Source organism: Lepidothrix coronata, unplaced genomic scaffold, assembly GCF_001604755.1.
Source record: "Lepidothrix coronata isolate B3197 unplaced genomic scaffold, Lepidothrix_coronata-1.0 Scaffold208, whole genome shotgun sequence".
Taxonomy (NCBI): domain Eukaryota; kingdom Metazoa; phylum Chordata; class Aves; order Passeriformes; family Pipridae; genus Lepidothrix; species Lepidothrix coronata.
In genome coordinates this window covers 1,160,431-1,173,784 of record NW_016690388.1, presented here as the reverse complement: position 1 = coordinate 1,173,784, position 13,354 = coordinate 1,160,431, and the positions used below count along the sequence as shown (strand labels likewise).

Here is a 13,354-nt window from a genome sequence, read left to right as displayed (position 1 = left end):
GAGGTATATTAGAAGACAGATGTAGAGATGCATCCCCCCTCTCGCCTCAATCTGTGTGTGTGCGTGTGTCCGCGAGTGTGTTTACGGAGAAGCAGGCAGCTGAGCTGACTTTTGCGAATCTCTCCTTATCTGCAGAGAGGGCTTCTCCTGTAGCATAAAGACCTGAGACAGTGGTTTAGCGGACTAGAATTGAACAGGGCTCAGGGAGCGAAATGGACCCGCTCTCTAACCCGACTCAAATGTGAGCTACATGCTTTTTTGACTAATACAGAGAGAGATCTTGCCTGCGGGCAGCGAGAGACAGAGAAAGAGGGAGGGAGGGAACGAGGGAGGGAGGGAGAGAGGGAGAGGCAGACAGCAAGGAAGGGAGAGAGAGTGAAGTTTGGAAGGAGTGAGCGGAGAGCTCAGAAAGTTTGTTTTTCCTTCAGAGCTTCGGAGCAGGTAGAGAAGAGAGGACTGCTTGAGGACGGCGCTGGCGCATGTGTCCCTCGGGACTGACCTCCCTTTCCTTGCAGGTTTTAAGCCCCGGAGGATACAATGTTCACTAAACTCTTCCAGCAGTGGAGTTTCGCGGTGTTCCTGCTGAGTTATTCTATGCCCTCTTACGGCAGATCAGTAGAGGGGATCAGTCGCAGACTGTGAGTTTCTTTTATTTTTTCTTCCCCTTTATTCTCCCTCTCTGCGGTGGCGGTGCGGGTGAGGAGGGAGGTGGCCGGGATCCCCCGGGACCGGCGGCGGGAGTAGCCCGGGAGGATCCACAGCCTCCTGCAGCGCTCCCGGGTTACCTGCCCCAGGTGCTCACCGGCGGTGCCTCAGCGCCAGGTGGGGGGATTTGGGGCAGGGAAAGGGCAGGGATAGGGCGCTTCGCAGCTGTCTCTGACCTTACAAAGCTTTGGGGAAGGAGGCGTGAAAACCGAGGGTCTCCTCTTCCCAGGGGAGCGGCAGCGCAGCTGCGTGTTTGTTGTGCTATCGCCCGCGTACCTTTCGGCGTCCGGGGAGGTCCCTCGTAGGGAGCATCCCAGTTCATCAAACTGCTGTATGTTACACTAAATAACATCTATTTCTTCGGCACTGGCACAGAGCCAATATTGATAAGGGTAGGGGAGACGCAGAAGTGAGGGCCATCACGACACTGAAGTGCCGAACAATTTCTTTGGATTTCTGCCACTTCGGAAAAAGAAAAAAATCCAAAGGGAGTCCAGTGTCTTACTCGGAGGTAGAAGAATATTTTTTGATAAACGGTAGTGTAACTTAAGACAGTCTGTTCAGGAAATGACCTTTTTGCTCCTTCCAAAATAATCAGCATGGTTTATACTAATACCCGTACGCAAAGTGCAGGAGAAGCCACTGGGCTGATGTAGGAGCAGCTGCCTCACACATCTAACTCGCTGGCTTTCTCTGGACTTGCATCAGGAAGAAACACCTCAGTCATGCTGTGGAGGGCTGTATTGTTACTCAGTTCAAAAGGAAGCCAAGTTGGAGAAAGAGTGTTGGAAAATCCGATCACAACTTACAGGGAAACATGACACAGCAAAAAATTTCAGATGGGTTTCCTTGTAAATGTTTTATTACATACAAGATCTCCAAATGGCACTTCCTCTGCCATTTAAGAAAAAAAAAAAAAAAAGAAGCCAAACCAAAAATCCCCCAGGTGAGTGACTTCAGACACACCTAAAGTTTGGCACCAGGCAGACAGCTATTACAAATCTCCTACAGCAAATTGTGTAGAACATGTTATTGCTGATAATGTTACAGTGTATTCTTCTCAGCCTATTAATGCTTAGCTGTTTTGTACTCCTACAAGCTATTCCTGAGCTATTTCTTTCATTTGAGACAATTTCATTCTCTGGATACAGACGAACTAAACTTCAGCTTAAGAAAAAAAAGAAAATTGAAGTGCAGTCAAATGCTGTTATTTTCTTGGATAGGAAACTCTGAACTGGATCTAAGCCAAATTTGGCTGTTTTTTAGGAAAAAAAATTAGATTTCCTAAGAAACACTCTTTCTCTTTTTGAAGTTAGCAATGTTGAAACACTTGTTTTTAAAAGTCAGGATTACAGGTCTTCCCAACCTTCCCATTCTGTCCTGACAGGGAGAAAAAAAGTGGAAGTTAACCAGTGAAAATGCATTTCCCAGCTCCCTCTTTGCTATGGTGTGTAAAACACACACACAAGAAACCAGTTAGCTGTCAGTCAGTGGCATTCATGTAGTTTTGTTTGTGGGCCCAGCACAAACACAGACACCACACTCAAACATGTGTCCTGTTTTAATATCACCACAAACCATTCCTAGAGTTAATGGTTAATAACTCACTTAAGCCTAGAGGTATTTTTTTTTTCAGTCAAAGGCTTAAACCAGTAATGGATGAAAATACTGAAGCACATTATTATAGACATGCAAAAATAATCAAAATTACATAGGCCTAGTTCTAGAGACTTCACTGAGGCAAATCTCCCATGGAAAGCAATAGGAAATTGTCCCAAGAAAAGATTTCCAGACATATTATTTGTTATAGGAATCCTTTAGCTGCTAAAGAACTTCTGAGAAACACAGTAATGCCTCAAAGTGAAATTAGATATTTTTATCAGCGTGCCCAGACACTGCAGCATCATGTCCCCAGATGTGTTCAAAATATTTTTCCTACCCTGAGATAGGTTGAGCAGATTTCACTCACTTTGGAGTCAGTGGCAAGGGCACTCAATCTTCAAACTCCAGACAGAGAGCTGACTGAATCCTCTCCAGTTATTTTGCTGAATTTATGATCAGACCCAACATGGACAGTCAAGGATAATAACAGTTAAATAAGAGCAACTCCCTAAGATAGAAAGTTGTTGCTTGAAGAATGTTGCCTCTTAGTAACTCTAGATATCTTGGGCAAAAAAATGAAGGAGGAATGTGCCTGAACAGAACAGCTTATCTGGAAGTACATGAAGTCGGGATAGTCACAAGTTATGGATTTCTACTGTTTTCCTCATGATGGGACATTAAGTCTTATTTGTACATAGTGTGCTTGGATACAGTAATTGGTTTGGATGCTCTGGTCAAATACAAACCATCAACATCCTTCTCTGGAAAGTGCCTACCACATGTAACTTTAGCATTTACTGCACTTGGTTTGGGTACAGTCTCCTTTTCATTGGATGAGAAGTGCATGATGAAAAGGATGGAAGGGACCTCTAGTGGGTCATCTTTACCCTAACAGCCAAATTTTTTTTCATATCATAGCCCATATGTGAGTACAATCATTCTGGTTTCCACTGCCTTCCACACCCTCTGTGTATGTGGGTGAGATATTGTTGATATCTCCACCTTACATCAGTCTTCTTGGGCAAGTATTTCTCCATGATTTACAAACATAGGAGTTGTTTGCATAACTGAAGCAGAGGAGGCAGAAGGTCAAAGAGATAGGTATCTACCACATCTTTGTTTCAAGGAGATTTTTGATCTAGAGCCTACAAAAGAAGCTGGTAGGCAAAATGTAATCCTTAAGTCTGGCTGAGTAATAGAAGTCATGTGAAATGTAACACTACGTAATGTTATACAATCATCTGGAATAACAGAATGTTATTTGGGGCCAGACTGGATACTAAATATCATACAGACATTTAAACAGAAACCCACCCTCTTTGGCACACTAACCCCTCACAAGTCAATCCCTGCATTATTTTGAAAATACACACTGAAGATGTAGATCTTGTAATGCTCTGTGACTGCCTTGTGTGTACTGGAACCAAATGTTTAGGTTTCAGTTCTGTAAGATGGAATAGGTTTTCAATCAAGAGGACTTTAATAACAGGCTTTGGAGATTCAAGATTTTGTCACAGTGGGTAAATTGACCAAATACATATTACAGGATTAAGGCAGCTTTAGGTTGTCTGTGGTAGAAGGAATTATCCTTGGTAGTTTACAAGAGGCAGTAGGAAAGCTTTGCTCATCACATGAGACATACTCTTTTAGACTCAGCAAAGCACTGAGATTTTGTATGCTTTCTATAAACTAGAAGAGTGAAAGCAGCACTGCATTTCCCATGCAAATTTCCTGGGGAAACAGATTACTGAAGTTAGGAATGTAACATGAGCCACAATAGACAGCTTGACAAGCAGCACAGAGGTACACCACTCACAGGAGTCCAAGGTGCTCGTTTTAGAAGTGTACTTGCCAATCAGACTGACCTTAATGAGAAGGTTGTTAGAGATGGCTATTGGAGAGCTTCAGTGGTCAAAAAAATTCTTCTGGGGGAGATCATGAGGTTGTGTTAATGGTCACAGCTGCACTAAAGAGAAAGACACAATAGGGATTCAGCCTAGTATTATCACATTGCATTTTTACTTAGGGACATTGAGTTGAAGGGCACAAAATATTTGCCCTAAAGACTGAAATAATTCAAAACTGATTTTGGGACACTTAAAACACCGACAATGATTGCATGTGTGCTGACAAACCTCAGTATATCTAGACCTGATTTTGAACAAGATTTTTAGTCACCTTCCACTCTCATTGTGCAACAGAGGAAAGCTGCTGTTTGAATTTTTCACTGAGTAACAGATGTAGTATCACCTGAGCCCATCATTTGAACCCAATACTCAAACAGTACAGTCCTACAGAGACAAAAAGTGAAGAGGACGCTCCTAAACCAACGCTACTTGAAGTTGCCAATTTTAAATAGCTCTACTGTTGATTAAGTCACAAATCTAAAGAGATTGAGTAAAGGGACTGAGAAAGTGCAGAACACTCCCAAACATTTAGCATTTTGAAAACTGGTAATATAGCAGGAAAATGAGGGGTGGGATGGAAGGAAGGAATATTCACTCACGATTATGTGTCTTCTTCCAGTTCACCCACATGCAGAAACAACTTCTTATCCAACTAACTGACCAAATGATTATAGGATAGGCAAGGCAGTGAATGGATTTTCTTTGGCCAGTAAGAATCCAGTCACATGCAGTACCCTGATGCAAGAGGAGAGAATACATAGCCAAAATCTGCACACTGAAGCAGGGCAATTGGAAGGATAAACTGTATCATAGCATTCTTGGGAACACAACTAAAATCTGAGCTTGTGTTCTTTCTGTGGTTCACAGTGCAGCTGTGTGTCTATTCCACATGAGGAGAAGGCATGTATTTTCTTACAGTTACTTATTATCCAGGTGCCACTTGTATCTTCTTTCCTCAGATGTTTAATACATTCTTTGCCAGCACAACATCTCTAAAAGACAAATAGCTAGTCATCTCCCAGTTCCTCGAAAACAAGACGGAGCTCAGTGTACTAAAAGGTCATGATGAACTCTGGAAAAAGCACTCGAACAAAATCAGGATGCTCTTGAAGAGCTCCTGAAGAGGGCCAGCACGAAACTCCAACAGCGCAGCACACAAGAAATTTGGCCCCGAAGTTCACACTTAAAACAATACTAGGAAGGCACCTAAACCCATAATTAGGCACAAGTGGCCAAACAGTAAATCAACAGGCGTGGCTGAGGCTTATCTCTGCGGATGCTCCTCTGCCTCCCTGGATAGCTCATTATGGACTGAAGTGCCCATGCTTTAGGCACCCCAATTTGAATATTTTTCCATGACACTCCTGCAATTGCACATACATAAATTTAGAAATGAAATGCACTTTTGTGTGTTTATTTATGTTTTTGAAGTATGTGATTGAGCAGAAGGAAATTATTAGAATGATGCGATATAAACACTGCTTCCGGCTCCAGCACAAGTACTTGTTATTCCCTCTCTTGCTTGAGTGCAGTGCTCCATTATCCAACCCTTTAGTTTTTCTATCTCTGACAGCTGCCTTCCTGCTTTTACTGCCTGAAGTGTGATATATTAAGAGTCATAATGCTTTCCTAGAACAGAGCAGTGACTAATCCAGCTCCAGGTCCAGTGGTGTGTGATTGGTCAGCTGAGAATTATTACCCTCTTAGGTCTTTTCCTTCTCTGTAGGGAGCAGCTACTCTGAGAAGCAGGACTTGCTCCAGCAGTCTGACTTAACTGGATGTCTCCAAGCCTTGGAGCTGGTACACAGCCACTGTGGTCACCATGGCCAGAGACGAGAGTTGCTCTGCCAAGTACTGGGCAATAACCAAATCCTAAATATTTTTCCCCCCTCCCCTTTTCTCTTTCTTTAGCAAACGGGCTGTATCAGAGCACCAGCTATTGCATGACAAGGGCAAGTCAATCCAAGATTTACGAAGAAGAATATTCCTTCAAAATTTAATTGAAGGTGTCAACACTGCAGAAATCCGCGCCACGTCGGAGGTGTCCCCTAACCCTAAGCCTGCTACCAACACGAAGAACTACCCTGTCCGATTTGGCAGTGAAGATGAGGGCAGATACCTAACTCAGGAGACAAACAAATCACAGACCTACAAGGAGCAGCCCCTGAAGGCATCAGGGAAGAAAAAGAAAGCAAAGCCTGGAAAACGTAAAGAGCAAGAGAAGAAAAAGAGGAGAACCCGCTCAACTTGGCTAAATTCTGGCATCTATGGAGACATCGTGACTGAGAGCCCACTCTTGGACAACTCTGTTACTACACATAATCACACTTTAAGGTAATTCTGCTATATCCTTTTGGAGACCATACCATATATTTACTGAAATTGTAATCCTTTGGTGAGAGAGGCCAAGGCCTTGCTCAAACCTGGAGTAACAGCAGATCTTTACACTCATAACTGGGGGGGGGCTTTTCAAGCACTGCACATCTCAAGGGGCTTTCTGAAGGTAACTGCCCCTTGCACTTTGCAGGATGACAAAGTCTTTTTTTCCTTTGACACACAATTCAGGTAGACCACTTCATGCCAAAATGTGCTTCCTGAGGCTGAGTAGTAAGTGATTTCTGCAAAAAGAAAGCACACCACAGCCACTGAAATTTCCTTTTCTGCTTTAACCACAGTATCTCTCACATCATATCTTGGTCCCACACTTGGGCCTGAGCAGATTGAAAACTTTGACTTTTATTTAAACCTTTGCATCTATAAAATGGCAAAGTTTTCTCTCTTCCCTCTCAACACCTCCCCTTTTTGGCAACTTTCCTACCCTTACTTTACAGGTTTTCATTTTACTGTTTAACCTTAGGGGAGAACATGAAAAAATTCTCTCTTAGCAATATCTGCAAACAACGCAGACCAGCCTTTCACCATGAACTTTTCCCTGCCACTAGGACTTTTTAATTCAGCTCCATCTTTTTGCCAGCTCATGAAACAATTACATTACTGCTGAAAAATGTTTAGCATTGCTCTTGGAGAGAGACGTGCTTCCCTCATGTATGACAGTGCAGGGTTTTCAGGGCAGTGGTGAGCTGAAGACATCAGCCCAAGTGTCCCAAATGACTCATCCACTCACAGTCATTTCATCTTGGGTGGACGTCCACACATTTGCAGACAAAGCCAAGGAGTCCACTCCTCAGTTCTCCTCACATGTTTGCATTTTTAACAGCAAAACTCCCACCATTTTCTCTCCTTCTCCCCTTCACTTCGGTAGAATATAGACGTAAGAGAAGTGCCACTTACAGTAAATCCCTTAGAAAGACATGCCAGCTGCAGGATTTACTAAAATCCAGTTTTGGATTAAGCTTTACAGGCCACAGCTTGCAATGTGCTCCATGGTCTCAACTCCTGCTGGCCTCTATAGGAGTTACTGGAATTTGGGGCTGGCACTCAGTGTCCCAGACCATAAACCAGTCAGCAGGTCTATGGGCTGGAGGGCTGGAGCAGGTAGGAGTAAAGTAAGAGAGGCCAGTTTGTCTCAGCACCTCAGGAAAGGCTGAGACTTCAGGGCTCCAGTCAGGAGGTGCCTGACGTTCCAACAGGTGTCAAGGAACTGTGCTGGTCAGTAAATAACACATGTCTTCAGCACATAGAAATCTTAAATATAGGGGGAAAATATCCCAGGAAATTTCAACTGTTACTTCTTTTTCTTACTATGCTGTCTTTGGTTGTACATCCAAGAATATATAAAAGAGCTACAGGCAGAACCCTGTTGATTTTCCTAGTTCAGCCTTTCTGTTTGAAGTATGGTTGGATGGATGAAGGCTCTCTACTGTAGAGTCCAGGCTGCTGAAGGCAGTTCACCTTTACTTGCTGATATTATCATCCAAGATGCAGTATTTCTTCAGGGCAAGAAGCAGATCCCTACGGAGAACCTATATTTTAGATACTTCATTAAAGACTATTAAACGAAGAGAATACATTAAACAAGGAAAACAGAAGTTCTCCTTCACAAGTACAGAGCACAATATGTTGGTTTAGCTTGTAAGAAACTGTTGGTACACAAGCTTTTAGTTATCCCAGGTATAGGATATATATCCAAAAGGTATGATTTCTACACTTTAAATGAAAGTGAGTCCCAACTCCCTGCCTCCCTTTAGATGGGGGAGTCAGATCCAATGCAGTTGTCTAAGCAGTTGTTGGCACAAGGTGGGCAAATACAGTTTAGACAGAGGGATGGCCACATCTGAGCGAGGTTGATTCCTCAGCTGAAACAGGAACTTCTACCCTACTGCTGGTGGGAGGCAGGGATGGTGTGTGCAGGCAAAATTTCTATATGCTCTACCGGTAGAAGGTGCTCTTGTTGCATCCCTAAGGTCAACTGCAGCTCAGCAGCAGCATCATTACTTTACAGAGAGGAAGTGGATATGCATAATGCAGCAGGGTAAATGTCAAGGAAGTGCAAAGATAAACTTTAGGCATGCCTTTCACTGTATCTCTGTGCTTCTTTTCTGCTCATCACCCCAAATTAAAATCTTCGAGCCAATTCTCTCAGCTCAATCTTGATAACAAAATTATGGGTTTAGGTCAGAATAAAAGGACAAAAATAATGTCATCTCTAGATCTTTTGACTTACCACAATAAGGACCTCATAAAAGAAGCCAGTCTTGCAAAATCTGGGACCAAATCACAGAAGGCAGCTTGCAAGTTATCATTAGTACAAAGCCCATTGTCAAGATGTGGCTTAGCTTAAATTCTAAAACAAAGGCTAAAATCCAGGCCAAATAAAAAATGTCACCCTCTTAGAAATAGGCCTGAGTAGTGCAGACACACATTCATACACAGCCATGCTCTATGAAGTATGTGCCATTGTTATACTTATTGTAATATATGCTGGATGCATCCTAATATTACTAGTTAATTATTAAGGACCTTCATGCTGGCATTTCCATTCCAGGCTCTTCAAAATTAGTTTTCATGGACATTTCATCTATACTCCCATTTCAATTCAATTAAGTTGTCCTTTCTTAATTTCCTGAGAAACCTTTCAAACAAGTAAACTCCCCAACGTTAAATGTAATCTCAGTTTCAATGCACCCATTAAAAAACCCCTCTAAAACTCTCCAGGATTTGATTTGTTTTGTGCCTCACACCCACACACTTCTACCCACAGCTCTTGGTGATCAGTCCAGCAGCAGAGCAAATCCCACTCCATCCTATAGCTTCACATTCCACCCCATAGCTGTTTCCCAGGGAATCATTAAAAAAATGTGCTGTTCACAGGGACAGAAGGGAAAAACACTCGACCTTTCAGCATTTCCTGCAGCACCACTAAGCAACTTAAAATAATATTACAGTGTAAGCAATATAGGACAGGAGCAGGTAGGAGCAGGCTCTGGTTTTGTTTTCATGCCTTCATAAGGAAGGCAGGAGTAGAGAACTCATCCCAGAAGGCCAACATCCCTTAGAAAACTCCCAAATCTCAGGACTGATTGTTTCAGCTTGGACTGAATCCAACAGGAGTTAGAGCTTAACACAAGAAGATGCTTATTTTCTTTCAGGACCAAGTTTTTTGCTCACAGAGGGAAAGTTTCAGAATTATAGCCTTTTCACTCATCCAAGCACTCAAAAGGGCACTCTATCAAAGGGTCTGTTCACTCCAAGACCTGAGCATCCTTTCCTGCATATCCTCATGTATGTGACACCACAGAAATATAGAGACCCTTGTCTAGAGCTGGCCTATCAGTGAGAAAAAGGGACTAAATAAGCTCAGTGGCACTGTTTTAATCACATCCAAGCCTGGCATCACACTCAACCATTTAACACAGCAGGAGCAGGATTGCCACATTGTTAATAAGGACTTTCTTTTGAATATATTTAAAATTAAATTCTCATTTCTCCAACTGTATTTTTTTCTTTTTAGCACTAGGCATATTTATCACAGGGTGATACAATTCTTGTACTTGGAGCACTCAGGAATCTTGTGGCATAAGGCTCTAAAAAAACCTAGAGCCCCTTTCTGTTACGCTGAGTGTACAGTACAGTGCAATAGATGGCCTCAGTGTTGTGAGAAACTGTAGGTCATCATACTGATGGATGAGTTGCATTGAAGAAAATATAGTGGAGGTCCTAAAAAGGTATCTACAGCTGTGATATTTTTAAACAGGCCCTATTATTGCAAATGTTTACTTGCAAGGCATACCTGTCATAGTCTGTGACACTTTTGCTATTCATTTTATGTACATGTCTTTGAAGTGAAAATTAATTTTTCTATTTTTTCTGTCCTTTTTTTTTCTTTGCAGGAGGCGCTGACATTTTCAGCAAGAGATTTTCGGAAGACATATTGCAGTATTCTGTAATAGTGAACATATGGGAAGTATTAAAATATTTATTACCTGTAAATATTGTAAATGCTCAGAATAAAACCTTTTTCCCCCATTGCTCTCTGAAACTGCACATTTGGTTATTGTGAATTTTCCTTTTTTTTTTTTTTTTTGGCTAAGGCTAAGACAATTATTATTGTCACATCTACCATAATTTATTTTGTTGACTGGTGTATTTATTTTGTGAACATATCTTGGTGCTGCTGACTTTCTATATTTTTTGTAACATAATGCACTTTAGATATACATATTGAGTACATTGATAACTGACATAAAATATTCCTGTTTTGTGGTTGATTTCAATGAATGCCTACATACCATTGTTCAAACTGATTTTCCTTTGTGCATGTATAATAGCAGTATTTTAAAATTTGTAAAGAATGTCTAATAAAATATAATCTAATTAAATCATGACTCAGAAGGAAAAATGTGTCCTTTAGGAATTTCAAGAGCAGGAACACTATTTTTTATTTACTACATTTGAAAATCGTTTTAAATTTAATGTGTTTACATTGGTTTAAATGCCCACATTTTCACATTAGCTTTTACTTAAAAATCGCTCAGAACATATTTTGTTCCAGTGCTCTATTTCAAGTCAGATGAACAACCTGGGGGTACAGTCTTATAGCTCAGACACTGCTGCAGGGAAAGCAGATTCCCAACCTTTCCAGCCCCCATCCCTGCAAAGGCTGAACGCTGCACTCTCCAAATTCGAGCCTGTGAAAAGCTGCCCCGGGGGATGCATCACTTACTGCGCTCTTGGAAGGTGCTCACAGGTCACACCCCGTAGCCTTGTTCAAAACCAGACAGATGCTCAGTGTCCTCAGCTCCCAACACCTCTTCTCAAAGCTGCAAATATCTGAGTAGAGTCTCAGCTCTTCATGCTTTGCAACCACCTTATGTTAATGTGTGTGTGGGGGGGAAAACCCTGTTTCCTGGGTGAATATATAAAGGAAAGAAAAAACGGGAACTGCAGTAGGTGACACATCCCAAGGTGCTGTTGCATTGCTTGAATAATTTTTGCCCTCTCCCACCACAAAGCCTCAGGTGGCTCTGGTTCCAAAAAAATCTGCGTTAATTTTACCTTTGCCCAATACCCATAGATAACAGCAGTTAAGGGAGAGACCACCTTCAGTACTTCACGGCCACTTGTTGAAGAAAACATGAGAAAAAAAATATGATCTATCACTTTTCCTAAAGTGAACATATGAGCCCTGTTTCTTATCCCTTTCACCACCACCCACGTGTTAATCAGAGCAGCTGCTGTGGGGGCAACCTGAATAAAGGAGATTGTTTCACGGAGATATCTGCGCTTTGCAAAATCCTACTGAATTTCCTCTGTCTCACCCCTTTAATACCAGCACCATCAGAAAAATGCAAGCATGGAAAAACAAATTACAAATCCTGGGAATTTTAAGATAGTTCTTGTAATTTTTGTTGTTCTATTCTGAAGTTGCCAAACTTTTCTTTTTTATTCTTCTTTCCTTTTTTTTAAGTGCCATCTTTTCCCGTTGCCAAAGTACAGCCATCATGTAATATAAACCAGATGTGTTTCTGCTCTCTACCCCATCTTGCCGAAAAATACCTCCAAGAAAGTACTAAAAGCAAGAAAACTTGAGAAAAAATTACCCATCCTTCCCAATCTGCTTCTCCAAAGTGTGAAATTCAACGCTTCATTATGTCCAGTTAATTACTGCAGCCACAAAGCACAGGCACACTGTTTCCTCTTCAGATGAAAAATATTATACATGATGAAGCATAGCACTACAGAAAAAAGGCATGGTTTCTGCACATTTTCAACTTGGCCTCCTTGCACATCCTGTCTATTTATAGCATCCAGCTAATACTTGGATTTATACAACTGAAGTTAACTGCAACATATTCAGAAGACTATTTTTTATCTCAGGATTACCAGCATACCCCAGCTGGAACTAAAACTGAAAGCTGTGGTGGGCAGAGGTAATTTATCTTCATCAGAAGAGATGATCCTTGGCAGACAGGGGGCCCAAGGAGCATAAAATAAAACCCAAATGCTTAACTTTGACTCCACAGAACTGGCCTCCTTGTAAGAGGAAAACTGATTTTCAAGTGTCTCTGGTCTCCCCTCTGTCTTTACACTGTCCATTTAAGTACTTGTAATTGTTTTCCTAGATTCCAATTTGCAATTGTAGGGAATTTAAGCAAAAATTCTGTTTTTCTTAAAGATCTTTACACAGGCCTTGTAAAAGTTTTCTATGGATTCTGTGATTCACAGACTCTGGTTTGAAAGTCACCACTGCCAACTCTACAAAGTTGAATGCAAGTTTTTCTGAGCTCTCAGCTTTGCAGGAAAACAAATCCTGAAGATCCCTATTTCTGAGACAAACTAGAACAGCTTTGGCTTCCTAACTAAAATCTTCCAGAGATTACAGTTTCTCAGATAGTTCAACCCAAATGGTTCAACTACGCTCAAATACTCCCACAGTAATCAGGATTTATTCCAATATTTTCTGATTTACATGATGTCAGAAAAAAACAGAACTTCAATATTTAATGCTTCATTGTATGACCTCTTGAAAGAATGCACTTTTACGTTCATGTCCTTTCAGCTATGTTTCTGCCATCCCCAGGAACACCTCATCCTCCTTCCTCTTTGGCCAGCTAATCCCAGACCTCACCTCACCCACATCAGCTTCCTTCACCAATCTCCTGTCTCAGCAAGTCCTTTCTCCACATCCTGGCTCTCAGTCACTGATCTTGTGTTTCTCCAAGCCCTTCGCCCCAGCTTTT

The 13,354-nt window shown here is 41.7% G+C and overlaps 1 protein-coding gene across 1 annotated transcript; it reads left to right on the top strand.

Moving 5' to 3' along the window:
- Positions 1-513: 513 nt before the first annotated feature.
- PTHLH (parathyroid hormone like hormone) lies at positions 514-10,644 on the top strand. The gene is made up of 3 exons (XM_017832843.1): positions 514-638; positions 6,126-6,548; positions 10,505-10,644. Exons 1-3 carry the CDS (start codon positions 538-540, stop codon positions 10,512-10,514), a joined length of 534 nt encoding a protein of 177 aa, XP_017688332.1. The 5' UTR covers positions 514-537; the 3' UTR covers positions 10,515-10,644.
- The last annotated feature ends 2,710 nt before the right edge of the window (positions 10,645-13,354 follow it).